Consider the following 27,047-nt stretch of genomic DNA (forward strand, 5'->3'; position numbering starts at 1 on the left):
ATTGCCCTTCGTTCTTTAAAAAAGGACCAATATGGCGTGCACTATTATCTTAAAGTTTGTACTTATATAATCTTTCATGCAAAGCTTTGGGCTTTATATGGATTTTTACAAGTAATGCCAGTGGTATGTGTATTATTATTACACACATACGCCTCGCAAGTTATATTTTATAGAAATATGACTCCCAGATTCATTGTTTTACAGCTACTGCTGATCTATCCTACCCCTAAGTGACCGTTCATATGTTCATAGCTAGTACTAGACGGTTACTACATTATATATATAGATATTTATATACACATCCGTACACCTCATCCAACAATTTGCGTAATCGCTTTTTCCAATTGGCCATTATGGAAGGGAGCAGGCTGATGAATGCTCTAAAACTGAACTAAAGTCATAAATATATTTACGAAATATAGAGCAAACAATCAGGATCTAAGATCACTACTAAGGTCTTTTGAATCTTTCGAGAAAAAAACATGGATAGGCCTATAGATGAGACGGTTAAAAGTTTATTGCAATTTGTTGTTCGTGGGTTCTATTCCAATGCCTATGTGTTAGTCCTGGATGCAATCATGTTCCATTCGGTTCTATCCGAGGAAGATTTAGCCCATTTATTAGGTATAAAGCGGCCAGAGTTACGTTCGCTTATTACAACATTGACTGAGGATATGTTAGTGGCTACTCATTCTCAACAAGAATTTGCATACAATTCTAGAAGTTTAAGGCGTTATTATTACTATATAAAGTACCCACAAGCAATTGATGCCATCAAATGGAAAGTGCACCAATTGGTTTCCAAGATGAAAGATGATTTAGACAAGAATAGTGCTCCTCAGGGTTATATGTGTCCAGTTTGTCATTCGAAATATAGTCAACTGGAGGCAGTATCTTTACTAAATTTTGAAAAGACACAATTCTTGTGTAGTTTATGTGAGGAGCCTTTAGTGGAAGATGATTCAGGTAAAAAATCTAAAGAGAAACAGATGCGTTTGAATAAGTTAATGGATGAAGTGCAGCCTATCATTGATTATTTGAAAAAAATCGACGATTCCATGATTGAGGAAAATACTTTTGAAACAGCGTTAGCAAGATTGATTCCGCCACAGAACAACTCAGCTGCTTCTTATACCTTGAATCCAAGAACCAGAAGAAGCAAAATGTTTCAACCAGGTGAATCTTTGGATAACGCCAGCAGTAGACGCGCTGGTGCTAGGTCGCAGGCTACATTGCATGTTAATATTACTACTGTAAGTGACGAATTGGCTCAAAGAGAGTTACAGGAACGTAAAGCTGAAGAAAAGAGGAAGCAAAATGCACTACCCACATGGCACGAGAAAAGTACAATCGGAAAAAGCTTGGGTAGACTGGATCGTGATGATTGGGAACAGATGGAACCTACAAACAATGCAGCTGCAGAAAATGGCTTGAAGGACGAAGATGGCGCCAGCTTACCAACCCTAGACAATGAAAAGGATATGGACCTTGACGACTCAAACTTGGTGAAAGAAAGGCCAAGTATTAATCAACAGGTTATCGCTAATAGAGAAGCAGAAAGAACTTTGGCCGAATACTATGCTAAACTGGCCAAAAAGCAGGCCATGGAAGATGATGAGGAGGAAGACGATGAAGAAGAAGAAGAATTCGAAGATGTTATCAGAGAAGATGGTGATGATGACGATGATGACGATGACGATGATGTCGATATGGCCGATTTAGAAGATATAGAATTGGATAATGTCACTGCTAAGGATAGCACTCAAGAAGGAAAGGATGGCACATCGAGTGCTGGAGGTACAGCCAACAGCTCTTCCACCAGAAGCAACGAAAAGAGTAATGCTAATGAATTCGAAGAAGACGATGATGATGATTTTGGTGGAGACTTTGAAGACCTGTAATCCATTCAACAAATTGTTCACTCCTTTATCCTATATACCAAATTCAATAATAATCACGTGATATTTTTATTTTGTTTTAACGGTTTTTTCTTTTTCTTATAGATCTTTTACAATTGTCGAAACATATATATTTCAAAGTGCCGGCCTGGCCTACGTTGTTTGATGATCGTTATCTGTTAAACTATACAAAGGTTATCATAGTTGTTCGATGCCTGCGGGTACCAATTGGAATTTGATTTTAGGCACCGCATTTGTGGCAGTTGCCACAACCAAGGTAGTCGAGTCTCTGTACTACTACTACTCAAATAGGCGAACGTTTTGCTCATCGACAGAGGTTGATAATGAAGATTCGCTTATGGCCAAGCAGATCAGAACATCAGCTAAATATGACGATGAATTGTTTCGTGAGCAATTAGCTCGGAACTACGCTTTTTTTGGTGAAGATGGAATGGAAAAGTTAAAATCCCAATATATTGTTGTCGTTGGTGCAGGTGGAGTTGGATCATGGGTTGTGACGATGCTGGTCAGGTCTGGTTGCCAGAAAATTAAAGTCATTGACTTTGACCAGGTTTCTTTGAGTTCTTTAAATAGACATAGCTGTGCTAATCTATATGATGTTGGTATATCTAAAGTTAGTGTCTTAAAGCAACATATGTTAAAAATAGCACCATGGTGTCAGATTGAGGCTGTGAATGAATTATTTAGTAAAGAACATGCTGATAGACTGATTTTCGGTGAAGATGGTAAGGGTACTCCTACACACGTGGTTGATTGTATTGATAATATTGATCATAAGGTCGATTTACTGGAGTATGTTTATAAAAAGGGCATTCCTGTGATCTCCTCAATGGGGGCAGCTACGAAATCAGACCCTACAAGAATTAATGTTGGTGATCTAACAACTACGGAGGAAGATCCGCTTGCTCGTAATGTTAGACGTCGACTGAAATTAAAAGGTATTGTAAAAGGCATAACTGTTGTATTTAGTGCAGAAAAACCGGATCCAAGAAAGGCTAAATTATTACCGTTACCAGAGGAGGAATTCCAGAAGGGTAATGTGAGCGAGTTGACTGCACTGAAGAATTTCCGTGTTAGAATATTGCCAGTGTTGGGTACTATGCCGGGAATATTTGGGTTAACTATTGCTTCCTGGGTTTTGTGCTCCGTGACTGGTTATCCTATGGAGCCTATTGAAGGAAAAAACAGAATAAAGCTTTATGATGGTATTTATCATTCTTTAGCTGGACAAATGTCTCGTATTGGTATACCAGACCAAAGGGTGCCTGTCTCTATTAGTGATGTTGCATATTTAGTAGAGGAAGTGTTTAGAGGAAAGTCCCCGATCAGTGGCTATTCTACCAGGCTAACTCTATCAAAATGGGATCCAAACAAACCTGTATCGTTACAAAATGTCATCCTGATGACTAAAGAAGAACAAAACACACATGAGAAACGTGTATTGAATGGTGGGGAATCTCTGGAAAACGTTTATTCCGTGGAAGCTCTTAAGCTTGTAAAGCAGAGACTTGAAGAAGAACTTTATTATTCTAAATTCAGGTAAACAAAATGTGCAAGATATATAATAATAGTAGCCTAAAATTACAGTATTCACGCAAGAATCGTTAATGGAAATAGGTAAAATGAATTCAATTCACAGTTCCATAGTAATATTTCTGTAATATTTACAAGAGAATCCGTTACGGTTTTTTGATAATCTCAATCCCTGTTCGTTTTAGGGTAATTTGGGCTATATTTGAAGATACCACTTCATTCTCTCATAGACAAAAAATGAACATGCGACCATTGGTGTTACCTTAAGATATCCTATACTTAATCCAACAAAAAATCCACGAAAGCCACTTTCTTTATACAAAATTTTGGCCATTTCATTGATTCCAATGAAGTTCTCCCTTGAGGGATCAGTTACGACGGACACTTGTAATCTGCGTCTTATAATTTCAAAGGGGTACGCAGCAGTTTGAGAAGCCATTCCAGCCAGCCCCCCAGCAACTAGCTGGGCCCAGGTTTTCAATGGTACAGACCTATCGTAAGAATGCGCTCGGCCTTGGGGCAAAACAGAATACGGTGCTAGTATAGGATTTCTAAGAATATCATGGAATAGGTCGTGTGCAAAGAAAGAGACACCTGCATACGGAATCATCCCTAACACTGTAGGAGTATACCCACGATAAAAATTGCACCAATGGGCGAACCAGCGTGGAACATACGATTGAAATAGCAAAATATTAGATGCAGGCTCCTCATATATCTGCTTTATTACTTTGGAAACATATGCGTTTTGGCGTTCAGTAACGTACGCTAATCTTACACGAACGAGGTCCAAGGGATAGGTTATAAATACTGAGCATAATCCTGCAAAAGACCCACTAAGCAACCTTCTCCAATGCGACTCGTATTGATAAGACGGTATTACAACATTTCTTATCTGTTCATATGCAATAAACTTGATGGCTGCGTAAGGAAATATCCTAATAATAGTAGCTGAGTGACCCTGGAAAAACCCTCTAATCCCATCACGAAACCATATATGTCGGCCAGCCAAAACGAGCCCATTCATAGACCCCACAAACTTGGTGAAATGAGGATTTGAAGTCTGGAAAAGTATCTTGATTCTATCTAGAGGCGCAATCAATGTCTTCGCACATGAACCAGCTACTCCTCCCGCTATCCCTGATTTCACTATATACTCCAAACTATTCTTATCGACTGTAACTGCCTTGGACGGTATGGGTTGCACCACACTAATACTCGACTGAGAATCATCCCCCATTTTCTGAGTAACAGTCATTGAGTGATATAACCTTACAGATCCTATTTATCTTTACCAAACCTGATCTTCTGGTCGACAGAACCCTTTTCAATATTATTTTATGTCTTTGACAATGTCTGTTACACCTTCGTCCGACCTCTCTCAATAATATTTCGTTATTTCTAAACACTTACGTATCTATCCCTCAAACCTCTCTGAATACTACAATAACCCAAATAGATACCAAAATCCTATCTGATAAACAAATATATCCGCTTCAAAATTTAGCAACACTATTCTGATCACCCTCGGAACAGCAAACGTGTGTTCATTTAAATATATACTTTCTTTCGAATGAAGCTTTTTTATCGACCAGGCGTAATATAGCCTTTGTCAGTTTGACGGACGATGCGCATGTTGAAGAAATGATCATCGACTTCGCTGATAATGTAATGTACGATTACCTGCTGCTCGCGCCCGTGGGCGTAAGTTCTTCCGGTCGTTCGTTCGCATATAATGCCTGCTACCCCACCACATCCTCAAAGAAGCCTTGGAAGATGCTACCAGCATTACATACATGGGAACCTGTTGCTTTGACAAATTACCGTAGTACAAGACAATGCGGAGGTAACTGCAAGGGTCAAATACAGGTATCTGCTCGAGGCAGAAGCCGCATACGAGAATGGTAACTTTACGTACGGTATAACAGGGCAGAAAGATGGAATCTCCTTTGGATATGGTTCATCGGGAACTACAACTAGCAAGGGCATAGAGATGGCTTCTGGATGGGATCGGGATAGGGTTACCCGGGGACGTGAGTCACTGCAAAAGGATCAGTAATATTCCGTGGGGAAAAGGCCGGTGTTTCCTCGAGGATTATTTGTCTCATCTCGAGGGCTTCGGTGCAGATATTAAAAATAATATATAGTTTGAAGGTGTTTGCGGGTTTGTCATAACCATGGCACGCTTTGTAGAATAGCGGTTTGTGGTAGGGTGTAGAGAAGGTTCAATGGGTAAACAGGTAGATCCTTTGCATTCGTTTCTAGCGGGATCTATTGCTGGGGCAGTAGAAGGATGTATAACGTATCCGTTTGAGTTTGCTAAGACCAGGTTACAATTGATAGATAATTCGTCTAGGGCATCACGTAATCCGTTGGTTCTTATATATAATACAGCTAGAAGTCAAGGAATTGGAGCGTTGTATGTTGGGTGTCCTGCGTTTGTTCTGGGTAATACTGCGAAAGCCGGTGTGAGGTTTTTGGGATTTGACAGTATTAAAAATGTATTAAAGGATCCTGTCTCAGGGACTCTGAGTGGGCCACGGGGTGTAGTGGCTGGGTTGGGAGCAGGTCTCCTGGAGTCTATTCTAGCTGTAACTCCTTTCGAGGCTATCAAGACAGTTTTGATCGATGATAAACAGACAGCAAAGCCACTGTACCAACAAAACGGACGTGGGGCGGTTCGGAACTATTTGGCATTGCTGAAAGACTTGGGTCTAAAAGGCCTGTATAGTGGTTTAGTACCTGTGGCACTAAGACAGGCCTCTAACCAAGCTGTACGTTTTGGCTGCTACAATAAGATCAAAACTACGGTGCAGGATTACAATGGTACCCCAAGAGACATGGCGTTATCTACCGCGCAGACTTTTTTAGTGGGGTCTATTAGTGGAGTGGTTACTGTTTATACCACGATGCCAATAGATACGGTCAAAACTAGAATGCAATCTTTGACTGCGTCGCGATACGGCTCGACTTTGAAATGCTTCGTGGTTATTGTAAAGGAGGAAGGCCTCAAGGCGTTTTGGAAAGGAGCCACTCCAAGGCTAGGTAGGCTGATATTATCTGGTGGTATTGTATTTTCTACCTACGAACGTGTGTTGACATTTTTAAGTTGATATTCGCAGCACTTAATACTTTGGTGCTGATTCGTTTTAGTTTTAGTTTCGACTTTTAATCTTATTCCTTCGTAAATACATATTTATAGTTGTTTTATATATCACAATATATAATACAATGTAAAAATAGGACAGAAATACATATGGCCAGCTTTGGGTGCATACATAAAATCCTGGATTCGCATTCTTTCATCATGCTATATGACAATGATAATAGTAATGAAAATAATAATAATGTATAATGTATAATGTATAATTAATAACAAATGCCGCTAGGTATTAACGTTGAAACCCCACAAAACCTGTGCCCATCCCACCTTTATTTACTATTTCTCGATACTTAAACAGTTTGAGTCTCACTTTGGACCAAAAACTGTCTTTCCATTTTCTTAACCAAAACGTAGTCATAAATACTCTTAATTAAAATAGCAAACCCAAACACAATCAAAATCACAGCCAGAGGAGATAGAGAACTTCGTTTCTCCATTAAACCATGGGATAGATGTGATTCAAACTGGTCTTCGGGTTCCTGTTGCAGAGACTCGGGGGTTATATCAGCAAAGTTGTTAGGATCTTCTATCTGGAATCTCGTCAGCTCATTGCCCTTACCAACCTTTCCTGTGACATCGTTTGGAATCATGCTATAACCATACCCCATAAAGGTCAAACCGAGCCCAAAGCGGGAACCTTGTTTGGCTGCATGCGAGGTATGCAATATATAAGTCAATAAGAACCCAACAAACTGGAAACTCACACTGATTATCAGGTTCCAGAGAAAATTAACAATGTTCCCTACAGGTAATCCATCGATGCAAATCTCGTTATAATACATTCCCACACCATCATCATCAATACCATAATAAGGAGGCGCCATATCTGCTGCTGCTTCGTCATATGTAGGAGGCTTGTCGCCTTCTGTGGCTTCTCGGCTACTCCCACTTTCTGGTTTTGCCGTAAGATTACTGAACACACCATCTGCGTGTGCCCCAAACTGTAATACATGCGACTCTGAAAACGGCACGGTCGTCCTATTTCGTTTGAATAGTCTATCAAGGATGTTGAAATGTCTTGCTACCAAATCCAAATGTCGCTGTAGCCTGCTTCTCACCGTCTCCTCGGTTGAATCCTGAGTATCTTCCGTCTCCTGCTGTTGCTGTCGCCGAGAAGCCTCCTCCACCGGATCTTGTTGCACAGATTGCTCCGGCTGCGACCCCACTCCAGTAGCAGGACTGCGTGCCCGTGAGCTAGACCCAATTTCCACACTACCATTCATCCTTATAGTCTCCTTCCTATTCTTTTGTTCGATTCGTGTCTTTATGACCGCCCCTGTGTCCTAAAATCGTCTCTATATTACGTAGTATTAAAATGAAAAAGGTTTAAACTAAAATTAGAGTCCGAGAGTTTGTGAAACAAAAAACCTAAAATAAACTCTCAAATAACACCGTTAATTCAGTTGATATCACACCCTACCTCAGCCTTCCTTATTGATTTTTTTTTTAACCTTCACTAACTCAGCTAACTGCCGATTCCCTAGTAGTAGTTATTGTCGTGTATATATTTAATGTTACAAAACGTATCGATATCTAGCTGGAAAAGAAGAATGAAAAGTCTAATTACAGATCAAGGTGTATGTATATATGCGTTGTCAATTTCCTTTTAAAACCAGAAACAAAAATGAAAACCAGCCTAGGTTTGGAAGACCTGGAAGCTCTTCGTTTTCGGGAGATTACAAAGCCACATCAGCATCATCATTTTCAACGGGTTAATTAAGATGGTTGACAGGAGCAGTTTGAGATGGATGTTGAGTTGATGAAGGGTTTTCACTGTTAGAAGCTACTAGGTGGTCAGTGGAGGGGCAATTGGAGAGCTGGGATGGGTTTGCAGTTGTGTTTTTTGTAGAAGATTCGGGTTTGAAGAATGTGTTTGGGGGCAGAGGGGCTGTAGCGGTAGGAGCTGTAACAGCAGATGAGGAATGCTCAGGATATGCGGCGTTTAAAGAAGGGAGGTTTACCGTCGGTGGGCAGGTGCTGGAGGAAGGAGCTTTTTGAGCAGTGGAAGGGTATTGTGGTATAGTGGAGATGGCCTTTGCAGAGGTTTTGATTCTAATTAACAAGCTCTTGCCTCTATCGTGGGTGATAATGCGACATGGAGATTCAACTGGCTCTGGCTTTGGAGGTCTTGGGATGTTGGTGGTGGTTGTCACGAGGGTATATGACGAGACCGGCGGACCAAGGTCTATACCACCGGGGAGAACAGTGGAGGGAACAGGGATTCGGAAGGTTTTTGGTATGTCACCGAGGTCAGGCATGGAAGCATCGGCAAAAGTTGCAGCGCCGCGCCTATTGAAACGGCCTTGTCTGCGTTTGCGTCTTGCATCACGATCTTTATCTTTATCAAGACGTTCAAGTTCAGGTGCAGATATTTGTAAGATATTGGGGGTATACATCTTGGAATCAGTAGAAGAACGATAAACGTCATCAAGAGTAATGACTGGGAGAAGACGTGATCTGATTTCATCGTCTTCTACAAACGAGCCGTCAAACTTATAACCAACAAGATATAGGGCTTTATGGTATATATGGACTTGCTCTCTGATGGAATGGGCAATTGCGGTGACAAATTCTCCAGGTAGCTGAAGTTCTTCACACATTACTTGAGCGAATTCCTCTGGGTCATTATCTGGGTTAGATACATCCCACTCGATGGTATCAAAAAGTTCGTTTTGACCGACGACAATATCTAAGCGAATTTTAATCCTTAGATCATCGCCACCTATTCTATTTGCTCGTTTTCCGTAACCGAATGGGTCCGGTTGGAATTCATTTAGTTGCTCTTTTATGCTGTTCATGACCGTTTCCCTGAATAATGATGGTTGTGCAAATCTATAGTCTTCTAGCATACGAGTTACAAATTCGTCCAATTTTACAAGCTTTTCATTTTTATTCCAAATGAATGTGTCCCTCAAAGAGAATTTGTCCCTTTCAGTATCGAATTCCAATCTGATGGGAACCAACTCCTCTACATTATGTTGCATCACCGCATCATATACGTCATTGAGTGATATATATTCTCCACTTCTTTCACCACCAACAACAACACTGGTCACAGTATTGGTCACACCATTTCCATATCCAGAGTAACCGTCCCCCCAAATACTTTTCGATACAATTCCTTGAGAGGTGTTGGTAATCGACTTCATTCTTGTATTCTTGAGCTCTTTGTAGTAGTTCAAGTCTTGAACCAACCTCGTTAGATATTCTTTATTACTAAACCCAAACTTACTCATTGGCTCATACCCAGATCGTTCCTTGACTAGTTGTAACGAATTCAACTGGTCACGAGAGATGATCTGCTCATACAAAAGCAAATCTGAGGGCGGTTCCAAACCTTGAGCCTTCATTATTAAGGACCATGCGTCGGACGTTGTCAATGTAGCCTCCTTAGGGTCTTCGTATAGTGTTTGGAATTTAGGCAACTCAGGTTCAGGGGGTTGTGCTGGTTGAGGGATTGACATGGCTGCAGGAATTGAATGTGACATAGGTTGTGGGCCGCGATTTTGAGTGGCCATTGAACCAACTGCCACCTGAGGGTTCTGTTGAGCTGCCATTTGTCCTACCATCTGTGGCGGTAGTTGCATTGGCACCTGTGAGCCCGCAACTTCTTTAGGGCCTATATCAGAATATTGACCTTGAACTGGATGCGACGCTTGTTGAAGTTGTTGCTGAATGCTAACCTGTACTTGTTGTTGTAACTGTGTGAGCATGGCAACATCATTAGAATTATTCTTTGCAATCGCTTGTTGTTTTAAATTATTTAGCCATTGCAATTGGAGGTGGGGTGGTAGCTGTGCAATCTGAGGTGGCAAGTTGATAGTCGGCGCACCCATTTGTTGGTGAGCTGACAGTACCTGCTGCGGTTGTAGGTGCTGCTGTTGCTGCTGCTGTGGTCGTAGGTGCTGCTGTTGCTGTTGCTGTGGTCGTAGGTGCTGCTGTTGCTGTTGCTGTGGTCGTAGGCGCTGCTGCTGCTGCTGCTGCTGCTGCTGTTGTTGTTGTTGTTGTTGTTGTTGTTGTTGCTGTGGCTGCTGCTGCTGCTGCTGCTGTTGTTGTTGTTGTTGTTGTTGTTGCTGTTGCTGTTGCTGTTCTAACAACAACTGACGATGCCTTTGTTGAATCATCTGCAATTGCATTGGAGTCAAACTCTGCAAGATGTGCTGTGGAATCTGAGACAAGTTAAAACTTGGAGTTCCAATGTTGGCAAACGGATTCTGGTTATTCATCCTGTACTATATTGCTCAATTACGTTCTATTCAACACAAAAAATCGATTAACTGTATGCGAAGGGAAGTCCAAACTATAATCGATCTTAAAACTGTCGTTGGCTAAACGCGCTTCTTAGTGCAGCAATGACACAGAAACTAGCCTGCTTTACCAAATCCTGAGACAAAACGGAAATCAAGCGTAAATATGACCTTCTATCGCGTCTACTCTGCAACGTTTGCTTGTTTACTTTGCCAATGCTGGTGTCATGTAACCTTTTGTTAAAGCTTTCAAACCTCTGGATTTATATGAAATAGCCCAGCGCTTGATTTGTCACGTGCTCGATGAACCCCGGGTAACCCTTCTTTTAAATTCTCCGTTCTCGACAAAGCCCAAGCCCAATTTAGGCTTGGTTTCGAGAATTATACCAACTTAGGGGGAGCAATACAAGACCAATTTGCATCCAATTGATATGCTTTATACAGAAGTCAACAAATATTTTGCATTATAATATATGGGATATATAGGGTCACGAAATAATTGGTGATTGTGTGATGTTTACGAGTTTTTATATCACGGATTCAAATCGGTATGTAAAAATGGATACTGGGGGGGAGGGATTTTGTTATTTGAAAGAGGTTGCTTAATTACTAACTGTTGAGAATTTATTTTAATTAGGAATCTTATTTTTGAGTACCTCACGAGTTCGTTTGCACCTACATTCAAGCAGATAAACCACAAGATTGCGAAACAACAAGAGAATAACGGTAATAATGCGAGCGTGGTTAGGGTTAGTAGAGATGTTGCATTGTACGGGCACTTTTCTTCGGTCAACAGGTTATATTATTGGGCACTGTGTGAACAGTGTGACGATCCGTTAAAGCCCTTGGTATTTTTATCGCGTTTTGATGGACTGCTAATGGAGTATTTTGATAGAGATGTTCTTACGGCTACGAAGCTCATGAATAATCAAGATCGGTTGGCGCTCCTTTTAAATTCCATCATAGATGCAGGGGAAATAGTCATGTCAGATACTAATAAGTTAAGGTATTTACTTCCGCTGCACACGGATCTATCGACGGTGTTTAGCTCTGCAACAAAGACGCTTACTAGGACTATTAAAAATAGGGAATCGAGCAATTTTCTTGGTTCCAGTAACTCCAGCAACATTAACGGTGGTCCTACGATTAATAGAAGCAGCGACTCGCCACTCGATGCTCAAGTTGTTCCTTGGAGAATCCCCAATTTGTCAAATGTGAACAATGAAATCTATGTGGATATGGTTGAGACTTTGACGCTCAATCTGAAGCAATCGCGTCCTAATTCATTCCATGTATTCCATGGTGTCATCAGTGGTAAAATTGACCTCAAATGCTACCTCCGCGGCAACCCAACCATGCAAATCAACCTCCACTCTGCAGGCCATGCTTTCAAACCGTCAGCGTTGCATCGTTGTCTGGACCCTTCTTCCTCTTCCTTTGACTCCTCCTCGCTGCGTTTCATTCCGCCGGATGGAAAGTTTACCCTTCTGGAATATACTATTGATCTCGATGAAATGCATAATAACAGTAAAAAACTTGCCAACATCGGTTTGGTCACTCCCTCGTTGACCACCCATCTCGGCCCCAAAAAGGATGAATTCGAAATTAAATGTTCCATAGGAAACACCACGCATACTGAATCCATCGAAGATCTCCGAATCGTTGCCTATTTCCCTGATCGCCGTAATCACACTGACGAAGCCAAAATAAAAATCCTCAGAAATACCCATGGCGGATGGCAAACAAACCTCACCAACACAACTGGATCCTGGATCCTGGACAAAAATACCCCTGTCGGTTCCATCCCTGTTCTCAGAGGTTGTGTTGAACAACCAGAGCCTTCCGTATCTCTTGCCTCCTCCAACAGCTCCCTAGATAGCATATTGGCATCAACAACTGCCACCTCCGCGGCTGCTGCTGCGAATACAAAGACGACCACCCATTCATCCTCCTCATCCCCACCAACTATTCCTCCAGCCCCCACTGCCGCCCCGATATTCCCAACCCACCTCTCCCTCTCCTACACCAACCACGGCCAGCTCCCAAGCGGCATCAGAATCCAGTCCGTTAACATCCTTTCGGGCCTGCCAAAGGGCACTCCCTTCAAAGGCGTCAAATACACCACCCGCGCAGAGAACGTCTTAGTAAGACCCTAGCAACCCCATTCCGCCGCATACATACATATATAACAAGATCAATATCAGCTATAGCCTGCCACACAACACGGCCTTCCTCGTCTGCGGGCCCTCACGTGACTCCCGCCAAAGTCATCCCCACGGCGCCACGTGACTCCGCTGCCCCTCCCGGCTCCGCTGATCCCACGATGCGGCTTTTCTCCGCGAACCGACCGGCGGCTCCACATAACCACCGAAATCACGGAAAAGGAACTGCTATATCAATAGAACCAATAAACCTACTACTGTTATATAACGCAAACCCCCTGTCGACCACTGTGCGTAGCAGCTAAGCTTGCAGATTGGGGTAGTTCGGAACAGATATATATCCCATCATATCCGCCCTATTCGTCGTCTTTCCAACTGCACGGAGCTAAACAAGCCGGAAGCGAGCGCATCTTTTTGTTATTTATGCTGTGCAGACATTAATATCGGACGAATAAAAGAAGGTTGGGGGAGGAAAAGTGGCGGCGAACGGCAAGGAAGAGGAATGGAGTAGAAGCAAGAGTAGTTCAGTTAGTAGACAGTGACCGCAAGTAATAGCGATTGACAAAAGGTAAAAAATTTTGTCAAGTATATAAATATTTGACGTGTATGTATCGGTGTAGGTATGTAGTTGTTGCAGTGTGTTTTAAAGGGGGAAGAAGGATAAGGCAAGACGGACAAGTTGACGTTTTTGAATTTACAGTGGTTGTTTGATAGTGTGTATATATAAAGGATTATATATATAAATTAGTGAACACTGAGCAGAAGACGATCAAGGGATATTGGAGCGTACGGAACAAGATATTGGGATTTGATGTCTTCGCGGTTAAGTTTTAAGGATAGGGTTGTTATTATTACGGGAGCCGGTGGGGGGCTTGGGAGAGTGTATGCTTTGGAGTATGCGAAGCGTGGGGCCAAGGTTGTTATTAATGATCTTGGTGGAACTTTAGGTGGTGCAGGGCACAATAGTAAGGCAGCGGATGTTGTTGTGGACGAGATTAAGAAGATGGGGGGGGTAGCGGTGGCTAATTATGATTCTGTTACTGACGGGGAGAAGATTGTTAAAACTGCGATTGATGCGTTTGGCAGGGTTGATGTTGTTGTGAATAATGCGGGGATCTTGAGAGATGCGTCTTTTGCTAAGATGACGAGTGCACAGTTTGCTATGGTTGTTGATGTGCATTTGACCGGAGCGTACAAGTTGTGTAAGGCTGCGTGGCCATACATGAAGAAACAGAAGTTTGGGCGTATTATCAACACTTCGTCGCCAGCGGGGTTGTATGGTAATTTTGGGCAGACTAATTATTCAGCTGCGAAGTTGGGTCAAGTTGGGTTGGCGGAGACTTTGGCTAAGGAGGGTCATAATTACAATATTAAGGTGAATGTGATTGCGCCGTTAGCAAGATCTAGGATGACTGAAGGGTTGTTGCCAGCACATATTTTGAAGCAGTTGGCTCCGGAGAAGGTGGTTCCTATAGTTTTGTATTTGACTCATGAGGATACCGATGTGACAAATGCTATTTTTGAACCTGCTGCGGGTTACAATGGTCAAGTGAGATGGCAGCGTTCTTCTGGGGAACTGTTCAATCCAGACGAGAGTACCTACACTCCTGAGGCTATCTTGAACAAGTTCGGTAAGATCTTGGAGTTTAAGGACAAGCCTTTTAAAGCGGTGGAATACCCCACGCAGCTCGCAGATTATAATGCGTTGATTTCAGCTGCTAGAAAGTTGCCACCAAATCCCCAAGGAAGTGTGAAGCTTACTTCTTTGCGGGACAAAGTTGTGATTGTCACTGGTGCTGGTTCTGGTTTGGGTAAATCACATGCGTTATGGTTTGCGAAGTATGGTGCTAAAGTTCTTGTTAATGATATCAAGGATCCTACTGGAGCTGTTAATGAGATCAACAGTCTCTATGGTAATGGGAAGGCCATAGCCGACAAGCACAACGTCGCCACTGAAGCTGTGCAAATTGTTGCAAATGCTTATAAGTCCTTTGGTCGTGTTGACGTTTTAGTTAATAATGCTGGTATTTTGAGGGATCGTTCCTTCGCCAAGATGACGGATGAAGAATGGAACTCGGTTTTGCAAGTTCACCTCTTTGCAACTTTTGAATTATCTAAGGCTGTGTGGCCAATCTTTAGTAAGCAAAAGTCCGGTGTGATTATTAACACTACTTCTACCTCTGGTATCTATGGTAACTTTGGTCAAGCTAACTATGCTGCTGCAAAGGCTGCTGTTCTAGGTTTTTCGAGGTCTTTGGCGGTAGAAGGTGCCAGGAACGGAATCAGGGTTTACATTATTGCCCCACATGCCGAAACTGCTATGACTAAGACAATCTTTTCCGAAAGGGAGTTCCAAAACCATTTTGAACCTTCACAAGTTTCTCCACTTGCGGTTCTTCTTGCCTCTGAAGAATTGTCCAAGGAATACCGTAATGCGTCTGGGTTGCTATTCGAAGTTGGAGGTGGTTGGGTAGGTCATACAAGATGGCAAAGAGCGAAGGGTATTGTCAGCTTGACAGACGAGACCCCAGAATTTGTAAGGGACAATTGGAAACATATAACTGATTTCTCTAAGCCTTTCCACCCTGTCAACATCGATCATGCCAATAGCGCAACATTACAACGTGTAACTATTGCTACGACTGCTTTACAAACTACCGGGGTGTTTGAATACAGTAACCGTGACTCCATTATTTACAATCTGGGCTTAGGTGCTACTAGCAAGGAATTGAAATACACCTACGAGAACGCTTTAGACTTCCAAGTATTGCCTAGTTATCGTATTGTCCAAGCTATGACTGCAGGAAATGTTGAATTTGCCTCTCTAGCCAAGAACTTTGATTATACCATGTTGTTGCACGGTGAGCAATATTTGAAGCTAAACGAATACCCAGTTCCAACTTCTGGTAAGGTGAAGATTGAAGCCAAGCCCGTTAGCGTAGTGGACAAGGGTTCAAAGGCTGCTCTGCTTGTTATCGGCTATAACATTGTTGATGCTAATACTGACAAGTTGGTTGCATACAGTGAAGGTTCTTACTTTGTTAGAGGTGCTTATGTTCCTCCAAACATGGTCATTAAAAATCCACGTCCAAAGTTCGCTACAACTCCCTTCCTTGCACCATCTAGAGATCCTGACTTTGAACTCGTTGTCCCTACTAGTAAAGACCAAGCCGCTCTATACAGATTGTCGGGCGACTATAACCCACTACACATTGACGGTGTTGTTGCCAAGATGGCTAAGTTCCCTAGACCTATCTTGCACGGATTAGCCACTGCAGGTATCACTCTGAAAAAACTATCTGAGAAGTTCGGTCAATACACTGAGTTGAAGGTTAGAATGTCAGACATAGTGTTCCCTGGTGATAGATTGAAGATCCAAGCATGGAAAGCGGATGGTGGTTTAATCATTTTCCAGACTATTGACATTGACAGAGACAACGCGGTTGTTTTGAGTAATGCTTGTATCAAGCTAGTTGGTAGCTCCTCGAAGTTGTGAAGTACGTACCATACATATTTGGTTACTTTAGCTGTCATTTGTATATTTTATTATATCCAGCTGTTTTTTATGTTATGTATGATTGATATTGTTTGTAGCCGCTTGTGGGAGGGGGTGGATCGAAGGGAGTATTAAGAACCTCTCCGCCTGCTTTGTTAATATTCTGGGTAATGTTGACATTTTTTAATGAATTTAAATAAAAGCCCGATTTATGTGTATCTCTACTTAGGTATAAATTTTAAAAGGGCTGGCGATCGGCTAAATTAGCACTCAAAAGCCAATCTCTAGGGTAGACAGGAACGACAGGCCACCTCATTCTTAGTATATCACATCATAAATAAATATATCTCATTATGCTTAAAACATAAGTTTCAGAGTCTTTAGATTACTGAGGAGAGTCTTCTGGTGGAATCTCCTTCACCCAGTGAGACCCATATACTGGAATCTTCTTAAAGATAGCGTCCTGGAAAATGGGCCAGTTCTCAGTGAAAACAAAAACAGCTGCCAAAGATGCACCACCCCAAATAGCTAGGGTTGGAGCATAATTAAATGCATTCTTAAGTGTAACCCCACCAAAACGAATAGCAGATTTGAATGGTAATTTAGAGAAATACTGCTAAGAGAAAAATGTTAGTATATCAATCTTCGAGTTGAAAGACATCAGCAGCATAAATAAAGGGCCTGAGTCCTAATAAAGAGGCAAGCTAATCACGCAAGTATTACAGTACATACGGTAGCCATCCTTTCTTATTGATTATTTCAGCTTTATAATATTCAGTCTATGATTATGTCGAATAATTCACCATTAGTATCAACTTGCGATATTCTAAAGGTTCACGATGTTGGGCATCATTTCCTACGCAGTTCAAATACTTGAAAATCATTGGTTGTGCGTCACGTGGTCATATGTCAGCGCCAGTGAAACCTATATAAGTAAATATTTGAATATATATAGTATACAACTAATAAAAAAGCTTTAGAATGATAATTTTAAAGTGAATCCCGTTGGTATCATTGTTCATCAAATTGCAGATTCGAATTAACCATTCCTAATATGTTAAATAGCTAAGACTACCTCATGTTTGTCTGGTAGGACAACGTTAGTAATAGCTTGATTACACCTTGATTGCACCTTTCTACAACGGCTGTATTTCTAGAACAGTACTTAACTTTTTACTGAACATATCTTTTTTAAACTATGAGAGTCTACAAAGTGCTTTGATACTAGTTGATGGTTCACAATAGCATTAAAAAAAAGTCAAATGGCTAACTGATTAAGGTTAGATTATTGAATTCTATTTGAAATACAGTGAATGTTAGGAATCAGTGCTGTATATTTAGTCTAGAACAAATTAAGCAAAATGATGGAACATATCTAAATTTGTGCTAAAACCAGTAACCTATAAGCAAGCTGAGTTTAATGTCTGGGATGTATCATACACATTGTATAAGTGTATTATTAAATACTAACATCATGTGCTGAAGGTATGTATGTATTGATCCCTTGGTGGAGATTTTATGTGGATATTAAAACGATTCGTCATCTGAAGATATTAATTCAATAAAACGCATTGGTGAGGCCTTTTCTTCTTGAGATGATTTATCTGTATTGGCCCACATAGTTCCCGAATTTTCCGATATCTTTAATGAGGCGGAATGTGCTGATTCATTATCATCTGGTGGACCTGTTTTGGGTCTTCCTTTCATTAATTGACTCACTTTTTGTGCTCCCAAGCCATCAATTCCATACCTGAAGTCCATAAGAGTCCTCATGGTTCCGTCGGAAGAATCATCGTTTACATTTGCCATCTCATGATTTTCTGCCGATTCTAGATTCAAGGTTTCATTGAGAGTAACAATTGAAGTCTGGTCGAACGCGTTCCGGTCGCCGGATGATGATACAGCGATGCTATTTGAAGTAGATGGTGGGTCGAGGGTGTGTTCCTTTTCCTTATTATTCCTATGAATATTGAAATTAGTTAGAAGTAGTGGAGTTGGAGAAAATGGTTGTATAGAAACGGCAGAAGTATTTTCTGGCATTGTGGAATATATCGAAGAACTTCCTGTGTTGTATGCTGAATTTTCCTGTGTTGATTCAGATCGCTGAGAACCCAACTCATCGTTTTTAATGGCGCTTGCAGAGTTTATTTGTTTAATTACCTCTGTTTCGATCCATTCGGATACTTCCTTTAAATCTTTTTGACGACTAGTTAAATAATGGAATACGGTACGGAACCTATCACGTTTCTTACCACAGTTAGATGATTGCAATTCGAACTGGTACCTATTTATGATGTGTAAACACTTGTTTAACACACGATTCTTGATTTCCGATTCATTTTCTAATTGCTCCGCCAAAGACATATGTTCCAATTCCCTTTGTTGAAATTCAGCTTTAGCAGTCATCAAACTTTCTACAATATCCTTTTTTTCATTATTGATCTCGTTTTTCTCCATTTCAACCAGTGCAATCTTATCATGTAATTCGGTGATTTCTTCGACTGATAGAAGCAACTTATCCCGAGCTTCTTCCAACTGAATTTCTAGGCTATGAATTTCTTCTTGGTATAACTTTTCATCGAAGAAGCCTAAACTTTTACGCCGCTGTTTAACCGATAACTTTGATAATTCTTTTAATTGCTTCTTATGACTTTCCTCCATAGTATTTATTTGCCGTTCTAAATCTTCAGTGTGTTTTCTTAAAACTCCGAGCTCCTTTTGCATTGCAGCTTTCTTGACGAGCAGCTCCCTGTAATTTTCCTTAAGCTGCGTCAATTGGGAAATTGTTTCATTCTTTTCTTCCATGACAGCTACTAGTCTTTGGCATTCTTTTTCTAGATATGGAGAATCCTTGTAAATGTTTAATTCCTTTCTTAGTCTTTCATTTTCGTTTAGAAGTTCTTTGTTCATTTCATGAAATATACCAAATTCTCCTACTCTGGAATCTATAGTGGTTGCAAAAGATCTCAAAACCGATTGAGTGTCACTGTTCCATATGGAATAATTGGATTCCTTGAAGAATTTGTTCATATTGCTGATTAGTGTAGATTGTTCATTAATCAAGACAGAAAACCTTTTGTTTGAAAAGTTCTTGAAATATACCAATTCATCACGTAGACTTTCAACCTTGTTCTTATGGGATTCCCTCTCTTTCGTTAGTTTTTCAGTTAATTGAGAAACTTTATAATCTAGCTCTTCGATTGTTACTTGCATCTCATTTATTTGGTAACACAGATCCCTGATGCTGTTCCTCAAGAAAGCCGATTCTTTATTTTTATCCATTAATCTTTTCATAACTTTTTTATTATTGCTAGCAATGCATGCTGCTAGAACCTCTAAGTTAAATGCAAGATCGTTTACATCTGCTAGTTCTGTATCATAACCAACAATATTGTAGAGTTTGTAAATTAATCCTCGGATACAGTCATGTGGATAAGCTACCGCTTCAGTTGTCTGTCTATAACAATATTTTTCATCTTCTAGTGTATGTCTAGATGATGGCTTAAGGGAACCCTTGGTTAAACTGTTTGTCTTTTCGTTACCCACTCTTGAACATGCTGTGGGAGGAGCTTCTGCATCGAACTCTTGGACTTCAAATTGTTGCCTCGGGCCAAATGCGACTTTAGCGGCTCCTTCAGGCCTTGTTTCTTTGCTTCCAGAGCTGGATGGAGGTGATGGTAGAAACTTCCTCCAATCTGGTGTCATTTCCTTCATATCTAAAGACATAGCTCTACCAACACATTCAAATTTTGCTATATCTTCATATTCCTCAGAAATCGAGTAAGTTTCAGGATTAAATGGTACATAATCATCTTTCTCAAATTGTGTTTTGAAATAAAACTTCATATGATTCCAAAAAACGGAAACAGAGTTAGAATAACCTCTAGTTTCCTTCCATGATTGATACAATAAGTGAACTGGTGAGTTAGATGCAAGCTTTTTCAATTTGTTTTGATATGCCATGTTTTTTCTTAACTTGATTTTTTCAATGATATCAGGCTCATACTGCGAGTAATCATCTTCATTCTCACCACAGTATAACATCTGTTCCTCGCTACGTATGTTCCTCAGTCCAAAATCATTCAATGTCCCTGTAGAATTGTTTTTTCTAGTATAGTAACAACTTTCAAGACTACCCTTTCCCCTCCTCTTAGAATCCTTTGATGAAGCAGCAGATGATGACCTGACTCGTCTCAACTTCTTTATTTTAGGAGACAACAAAGATGGTCGCCTCCACCGGCCTAGAGCTTTCTCTTTCCAGTAACTGCCGTTAGCAGTATTTTTTGCACTATCAGTAGCAGATATAACATGTCTTAGAGATTTAGTTGGCGTCAAAACGTTTTGTAACCGATAGTCGTCGGAGTATCTATTGGAGTCAGAATCTGTTGATGATGATGCAGCAGAGGGCGGTGTTGATTGTGATTCTATTAAAGACTGCTTTGAGCAATCTGATATTGAATATTGGTTCATAGTGGCTCCTTTGCTTGAACTCTTCAAAGTCTCGAGAGATAAGATAATGATGATTGTGGTGATATCTTCTCTATTTAAAGTTATTAAATTCTTGCGTCAGAAAAGACAATGGCCCTTCCATTTCCTATATGATCATTTTATGTGCTACATTGAGTACTACGTTGCACAATACTCTTCTTTGCGTTCCTACTCTTTTAACCTCATTGTGACCTCTGACATCTGACGCTGACGCATTATGTCAGCATTTTCTTTTCTTTGTAGTAATTGATTTTATACATCACGCGACACTACAAAATCCATTAATTATTTAAAGTGAAGAAACCCGGAATTCGGTTTGAGTTTTCGGTGATCTTGCTTCAGTTGTTCTTTCAGTATGGTTGCTCGTTATCTGCAGACCAAAATATTCTAAGTCCATTACATTAAACTTCCGCGGGATTTCCCAATCAATACATACATACATACATACATTATATATATATATATATATATATATATATATATATGGTGTTCTAATGTTTCTTCAAACACTTTACTGGGAGCAAACCTATTTTGGATGAATCCAGTCACTATTGATTTGATTTATTAGTAGAAACCTGTCAATATTTTCCATGGTTTATACAATAACACCTCAATTGTCCTAGTTATTACTATATGCAAGTACATGAGTTTAAGGGGGATATAAGCTGCGTACACTATTGGATAATATTGGATAAAATATGGGTAGTACATTGATGGATTCTCTAAGTTTGAAGTTAAAGGAAGTATGATGACTTCATTAAAACCTTTATGTTTATAAATGAAATGAAGTCTGCGGCTAATCTGGTTTCTAATGTGATGCTTTTTACCCATTGATATTATGGAAGGTAGCCAAGAACTGTAAGTCAGTCTTTATTGTATAAATAATCACCAAAATCAGCTTTCCAAGGTTATATTGTTGTTTAGAATCAACAGTAGAAAAGGCTACCAAGTAGTTTATAAATGAACAAGTTACAAACGTCGCCGATCGGTGGAGATCATCTAGGTTCGCTCACATAACGAGGCATAATGAGCCATTGGATGTGGTAAAAAACAGTGGGACATTGGTTTACCTAGGTTACTTATTTTCCATTCAGGCTCATTATTCAATTTGTTGGAAGAGAATTTAATAAGGGACAACCTGCTTACACTTTAAGCGTGATTGACCCAGTTCAAATGAGCCAATTGGCTCGTTGTGATAACATTCAGGCAGTCTATATTTCAGGGTAGGCCTGTTCACCTACCATAATTGTTCCCCACATCCACACATATCACAAGATTAGTGCCAACCAGGTTTCAATGGGATATCATGGGTATTAGCAACTTAATTATAGCTAGAACTGACTCAGCAAATTCAAAATCGCTAAGCAGCACCAGTGACGAGATATCACTAACATATACAGGAGATTACTGCACCAGCTGCTATCCCAATTTCAGAGACCTTAACAACTTTGAAACAAAGGGAATATCAGCTAATGGCTACAAGATGCACGCTGGTACTACGACAATGAACTTCTAAAATTTGAAGAAGCGGTACAGCACCAAACTACTGGGGGCTGAATACTAGGCCCACCTGGTCATGAAGGCCAAACTGAGGACAAAATGATTCGGAAACTATATGTCCCTGCGGGACATGAAACCAGCTGTTAAATAGGTTGTTCCAAACAAGGATATTCATTTAGACTTGGACGCATCTAAGACGAAAGAATGACTATATGATGAAAGCCTCCCTTGAACTAGCCATTCAAAGGTCTCTGCAATACTCCCCTTATCTAGACATGATCTGGCTAGAAACAAAAACCCTTGACTTGTCACAAGCCCGCAAATTCGCTAGCAGTATTCACAGCGTGTACTCACATGTTAGACTTGTACACAATCTATCTCTCAGTTTCAACTAGATACCCATGGCTTGGCAGAAAAAACCTTGAAAGACTTCATCTAGGATATAGCTACCGAGGGCTGCGTATTACAACTACTATCCCTAGCACGATTAAACAGTAATGCGGTGTCCTTTTGGAATTTAGCTGAGCAATTCCAAACTCAAGGCATGACAGCCTACGTTCAACAAGTACAACAACTAGAAAGAGAAACCCAGTGCGACGTTTTAACCCACCAACGCTGCTCTGCTGCGGAGTATGTGGATTCGCTAATGAAAGTAGTTCAAGAGGGATCAGAATCCCGTACCCTAAGCACTTCTGGTGATAGTAATAGTTTTACCGAACGCCATTTTGAGTGATAATCCGATAATTTCCTCTCTACCGTTGAAAACGGTCGCCCTTCAAAAGTACCCTACGCCCACGTAGGAATTCAAATTCTTAATAAGGTGACATGTTAAGGAATGCAGTGTTTTTCCCTTTTGGACATGATACATTGGATTAAAATTTCTCTGAAAAGTAACCGCAATTTACATGGTGGGCAACATACACATATCCTCCGTCGCCCTCTTTCAGAATGGTCAGAACGCTCCTTAGAATGCCAGTCTATAGTTTCTTAGAAGCCGACGGCATATCAATGTAGCTACTGTTCGTTAATACACCGGAATGATCCTTGTGCAGCTTGGGGAAAGAAAGGTTTACTTGAAACAGAGCTGAAGTAGCAATCATTATTCATTTTGTTAAAAGCGTAACGGTCTCAATTGATCGCTACCACCCGTTGGCCAAAAGCTTGTCCTCGCGGGGGTCCATTGTGGTTAGAGAGTACTGTTCTTATATGCTCTTACTATTTTTGGATCATTTTCGATGGCCTCATCTTAAGTTATTAATTCTTGCAAGGAACTACACAAATTTGTCTGGTACCATCGTTATTCCCTTTTCCTGAAATCCCAATTTTTGATGCAGTTTATCTTGCACTTCTACAACAGCGAGTACATATATATACACACACGCATACACTGTCGTTTCCCTTTGCTCCAGTCTCTATTGTAAGACCCGGGTTGCAATGGTTGATGCAGATTTTCAGGTCCTACATTCGAAGTCCAATAACTATACTCTGAAGGGAAAGGTTTTATCCACTGATGATTACGTTGTATATAGGGCCATAGATCAGCTTTGTAAAGACTGTTTCGTTAAAGTGCTTTTGAATGCAGATGGTGAAACGGGTGGTGAACGAACTAATGAAGCTGCAAAAGAAGTTCAACTGGATAATACGCCTGTTGACAGTTTCGTTTCAGATGGGCAAATATGTCTTGTGTACGGCAGATCTGAACTACAGGAGGAAGGTGACGATTATTTCAATTATTCAACTGAAGAACCAGTCGTGAATCGGCCAAATTCCAGTGCGGAGAGTAAATGTGTGGAAGGCGAAACGGGTGTTGTCCAGGGAGAAGGTACTGTGGGTAACCCATCTGAGAGTGATTTTCTAACTGGTATAGAAAATCACACGGGTCACCCTTCTGGAGATATCTCTAGATCCCCCCTTGAGATCTCAGGATCGGGTGAACATAACACAACTTCATCATGCGGTAACACTGCAACGGCTAAAAAAAATCAAGGGTGTAGTGAAAATGGGGTCGAGGATAAACTGGTTGGGTATCAGGTCGGTTGTGAGAAAGTTAATTATTATAAAGGTCTTCAGGATGAAGACGAAATTGGACCCAAGATGCTTATGTCTGCCGTAAATCCTCACGCAAGGATAGTGACATGGGATAAGCCATCTGCGACTGACAAATCGCTTTCGGAAAATCTTAATGGCATTTTGATACGTCGAAATGAACCCAAAGATACCATTAGCAAACTTCCCAGGACACCGTTTCCGAAGGCAGTTCCATTGCCCGTAGGCATGTCAGAACAAGCCAACAAGAATTATTATTGTTCTGATCCAAGCTCTGAATATCATAACGAAGATGAAGATTACAAAGGTCGGGATGCAAATTATGACGATGACAATAAGTCTATTACAAGTGATGATCTGAGCGATCAGGATGATGACGAAGATGACGAAGATGAGGACGATGCTGATGCCGATGACGATGAAGATGCCGATGACGATGAAGACGATGACGATGAAGACGTAAACCATGATGATTCGCAACCAAATTTCCTTTCTCCATGCGTCTTCCTAAATGAATATCCACAAAAGCGGCCTCGTGAAGAATCTTTCATCCCAATGCATACTGTCCATCCTGTTTCGGAATATGACTTTTTATCCACTAACTCAAACGTAAAGGGTAAAAAGTTCATGCCTAGGACACCGATGCCTCATTCGGTTACAAGTCGAAAATTGAATATTTCACCAACAGGTAATAAAGGTACTTCTTCTTCTGGAACTCTATGCTTTGAGAGTAGGAGCTCCCTTGTAGCCGTTTCAGATCACTCTGTTGCTGATTTTGAAGATTCCATGACAGCACCTAACTGCTCTATGGAATTTGAGTTAAAACTCACTGGCAGTAAGATGTTAAACAGAAGGAAGTCAAAGAATGGACCAGCGACAGATAGCCCATAGATATTTAGTGGTTTACGATGTATGTAAATGTAAGCAGTCTAACTGTGAAGTAATAAAAATCAGGGAGGGGAGGGGGGATGATTTGGGATTCCTTTTTTCATGCTGTCTCTTACTTCCAGGCCTTCGATTGTTCAACTACCGCTATATTGCAGTTTTTATTCATAATGCTCCTTAATGACATCATCAGGAAACTTGCTAATGTGAATCATGTACATCTCATACAGTAAGATTTTCAAGTTAGTGCCTTTGTGCTTATTCCTAACTAAGAAATCGTGGCGTGCAGAACAATCGTTCAGTCATTTCTTATAGTGTATACTTTATCAGCGTGCAATGAATGCGCTTTGATAAATCTTGAGTTGAGCAAGTCATTGCTACGAAATTTTTCGATTCCAGCTTCAATTGAATCAACAAGACCTGATTCAACATGTCTTTTGGCAACACGAGTCTCAGTTACTTCTTCATCAATTTCAATCTGAAATATTAATGGTGAAACAGCTTCTGCTATTGTAGGATAGACTTGGGACCAATTTTCTTTATCGAGCATTAAATACAAACCTTCAAAGATAAGAACCCTAGTAAAACAATTCACACAATTTTGGTTCCTAACAGGGTCTTTTAATGAATGGTCGAAGCCTGGGAAGTATATCGATGGACATTCCTGAAATGTCTCAGAAATATGATTCATTAAATCTTCGTCAGTACGGGATGGTTTCATTGGCTTGCGTGCACAGAACTTTGATAGGAACCTGCATAGCTGTAAATAACTGTTACTGTCGAAGGTTGAGGGTGATCCACGACGTGCATGTGCCACTTCTGGATCCTTGAAATGGTCTAAATGTGCTCTCGATAAATGAAATCCATCCATAGGAACTACTTGAGCTATCTGAACTGGTAGTGGAGTAGCCTGCACTTCACTGGAAATTCTAATGGAATTGGGCAATCCCCCCTTCCGAATACAATTGTCGAACCATCGCCATCAGTGAACTTCCTCGGTTTGAAGCCCAAATCTTCTACATGCCCGAAAAAGCCTGTTAAAACCTCATCAACCAATGCCGTCGACGCAACAGGGATATCCTCGTGCAGAAATTCATTACAAGTCTTGGATGAAACACTAATAGGATCATCTCTACTAGAGATACAACGCTCGAACCTCTCATTAAGCTTTTTCTGTAAGTTCACTGCAATTGAAGACTTACCTGATCCTGGCGATCCTACTATCATCACTGCAACACAGTAGTTTTTATCCATATGCTCCTTCAAATATCCCAACACTTGGTCCACAAGCTCATCGTAATCTAACATATCCTTTGAATTACGACTTTTTTTACCGTGTGGATTATGTTGCTCGTGTTCCATTTTAAAGAGTCAAGCATGAAGTCGTCTGTTTCCCGTTCCGGGGACTCCTTGTTGTTTCGAAGCTCATACATTCATTATGTAGATAAACTTCCATACTGTTGTTCACCACATCCAGTATATGTGATATACAGACAACTATCTCCACAACAGTGGATATTGTAATCTAAATTCTTCCATCCATATCATCTAAATAACACCTTGAGACCTAATTGTAACAGTTCTTTGGTATATACAGACAAGATATTG

At 40.7% G+C, this 27,047-nt stretch overlaps 11 protein-coding genes and 2 further genes across 11 annotated transcripts; 7 read left to right on the forward strand and 6 right to left on the reverse strand.

Annotated features, from left to right (window-relative positions):
• Positions 1-482: 482 nt before the first annotated feature.
• TFA1 (transcription factor TFIIE subunit TFA1) lies at positions 483-1,901 on the forward strand (the record flags this gene model as incomplete). The annotated part of the gene is made up of 1 exon (XM_003647873.1): positions 483-1,901. One exon carries the CDS (start codon positions 483-485, stop codon positions 1,899-1,901), a length of 1,419 nt encoding a protein of 472 aa, XP_003647921.1.
• Positions 1,902-2,109: 208 nt separating this feature from the next.
• On the forward strand, positions 2,110-3,462 carry TCD2 (tRNA threonylcarbamoyladenosine dehydratase; the record flags this gene model as incomplete). Its single annotated transcript, XM_003647874.1, has 1 exon — positions 2,110-3,462. The coding sequence occupies one exon, from the start codon at positions 2,110-2,112 to the stop codon at positions 3,460-3,462; it is 1,353 nt and encodes a 450-aa protein (XP_003647922.1).
• Positions 3,463-3,648: 186 nt separating this feature from the next.
• LEU5 (coenzyme A transporter) lies at positions 3,649-4,710 on the reverse strand (the record flags this gene model as incomplete). The annotated part of the gene is made up of 1 exon (XM_003647875.1): positions 3,649-4,710. The coding sequence occupies one exon, from the start codon at positions 4,708-4,710 to the stop codon at positions 3,649-3,651; it is 1,062 nt and encodes a 353-aa protein (XP_003647923.1).
• A 970-nt stretch (positions 4,711-5,680) lies between these two features.
• On the forward strand, positions 5,681-6,565 carry CTP1 (Ctp1p; the record flags this gene model as incomplete). The annotated part of the gene is made up of 1 exon (XM_003647876.1): positions 5,681-6,565. One exon carries the CDS (start codon positions 5,681-5,683, stop codon positions 6,563-6,565), a length of 885 nt encoding a protein of 294 aa, XP_003647924.1.
• Positions 6,566-6,905: 340 nt separating this feature from the next.
• On the reverse strand, positions 6,906-7,838 carry BSD2 (Bsd2p; the record flags this gene model as incomplete). The annotated part of the gene is made up of 1 exon (XM_003647877.1): positions 6,906-7,838. One exon carries the CDS (start codon positions 7,836-7,838, stop codon positions 6,906-6,908), a length of 933 nt encoding a protein of 310 aa, XP_003647925.1.
• Positions 7,839-8,327: 489 nt separating this feature from the next.
• SNF5 (Snf5p) lies at positions 8,328-10,841 on the reverse strand (the record flags this gene model as incomplete). The annotated part of the gene is made up of 1 exon (XM_003647878.1): positions 8,328-10,841. One exon carries the CDS (start codon positions 10,839-10,841, stop codon positions 8,328-8,330), a length of 2,514 nt encoding a protein of 837 aa, XP_003647926.1.
• A 534-nt stretch (positions 10,842-11,375) lies between these two features.
• On the forward strand, positions 11,376-13,018 carry APM3 (Apm3p; the record flags this gene model as incomplete). The annotated part of the gene is made up of 2 exons (XM_003647879.1): positions 11,376-11,410; positions 11,500-13,018. 2 exons carry the CDS (start codon positions 11,376-11,378, stop codon positions 13,016-13,018), a joined length of 1,554 nt encoding a protein of 517 aa, XP_003647927.1.
• Positions 13,019-13,835: 817 nt separating this feature from the next.
• FOX2 (bifunctional hydroxyacyl-CoA dehydrogenase/enoyl-CoA hydratase FOX2) lies at positions 13,836-16,520 on the forward strand (the record flags this gene model as incomplete). The annotated part of the gene is made up of 1 exon (XM_003647880.1): positions 13,836-16,520. One exon carries the CDS (start codon positions 13,836-13,838, stop codon positions 16,518-16,520), a length of 2,685 nt encoding a protein of 894 aa, XP_003647928.1.
• Positions 16,521-16,905: 385 nt separating this feature from the next.
• Positions 16,906-17,261, reverse strand: QCR10 (ubiquinol--cytochrome-c reductase subunit 10; the record flags this gene model as incomplete). The annotated part of the gene is made up of 2 exons (XM_003647881.1): positions 16,906-17,136; positions 17,253-17,261. The coding sequence occupies 2 exons, from the start codon at positions 17,259-17,261 to the stop codon at positions 16,906-16,908; spliced, it is 240 nt and encodes a 79-aa protein (XP_003647929.1).
• A 786-nt stretch (positions 17,262-18,047) lies between these two features.
• Ecym_7269 (uncharacterized protein) lies at positions 18,048-20,990 on the reverse strand (the record flags this gene model as incomplete). Its single annotated transcript, XM_003647882.1, has 1 exon — positions 18,048-20,990. One exon carries the CDS (start codon positions 20,988-20,990, stop codon positions 18,048-18,050), a length of 2,943 nt encoding a protein of 980 aa, XP_003647930.1.
• Positions 20,991-21,968: 978 nt separating this feature from the next.
• Positions 21,969-23,241, forward strand: Ecym_7270 (the record flags this gene model as incomplete).
• A 701-nt stretch (positions 23,242-23,942) lies between these two features.
• Ecym_7271 (uncharacterized protein) lies at positions 23,943-25,445 on the forward strand (the record flags this gene model as incomplete). The annotated part of the gene is made up of 1 exon (XM_003647883.1): positions 23,943-25,445. One exon carries the CDS (start codon positions 23,943-23,945, stop codon positions 25,443-25,445), a length of 1,503 nt encoding a protein of 500 aa, XP_003647931.1.
• A 292-nt stretch (positions 25,446-25,737) lies between these two features.
• Ecym_7272 lies at positions 25,738-26,801 on the reverse strand (the record flags this gene model as incomplete).
• Between the last annotated feature and the right edge of the window lie 246 nt (positions 26,802-27,047).

Source organism: Eremothecium cymbalariae, chromosome 7 (assembly GCF_000235365.1).
Source record: "Eremothecium cymbalariae DBVPG#7215 chromosome 7, complete sequence".
NCBI classification, from domain to species: Eukaryota; Fungi; Ascomycota; class Saccharomycetes; order Saccharomycetales; family Saccharomycetaceae; genus Eremothecium; species Eremothecium cymbalariae.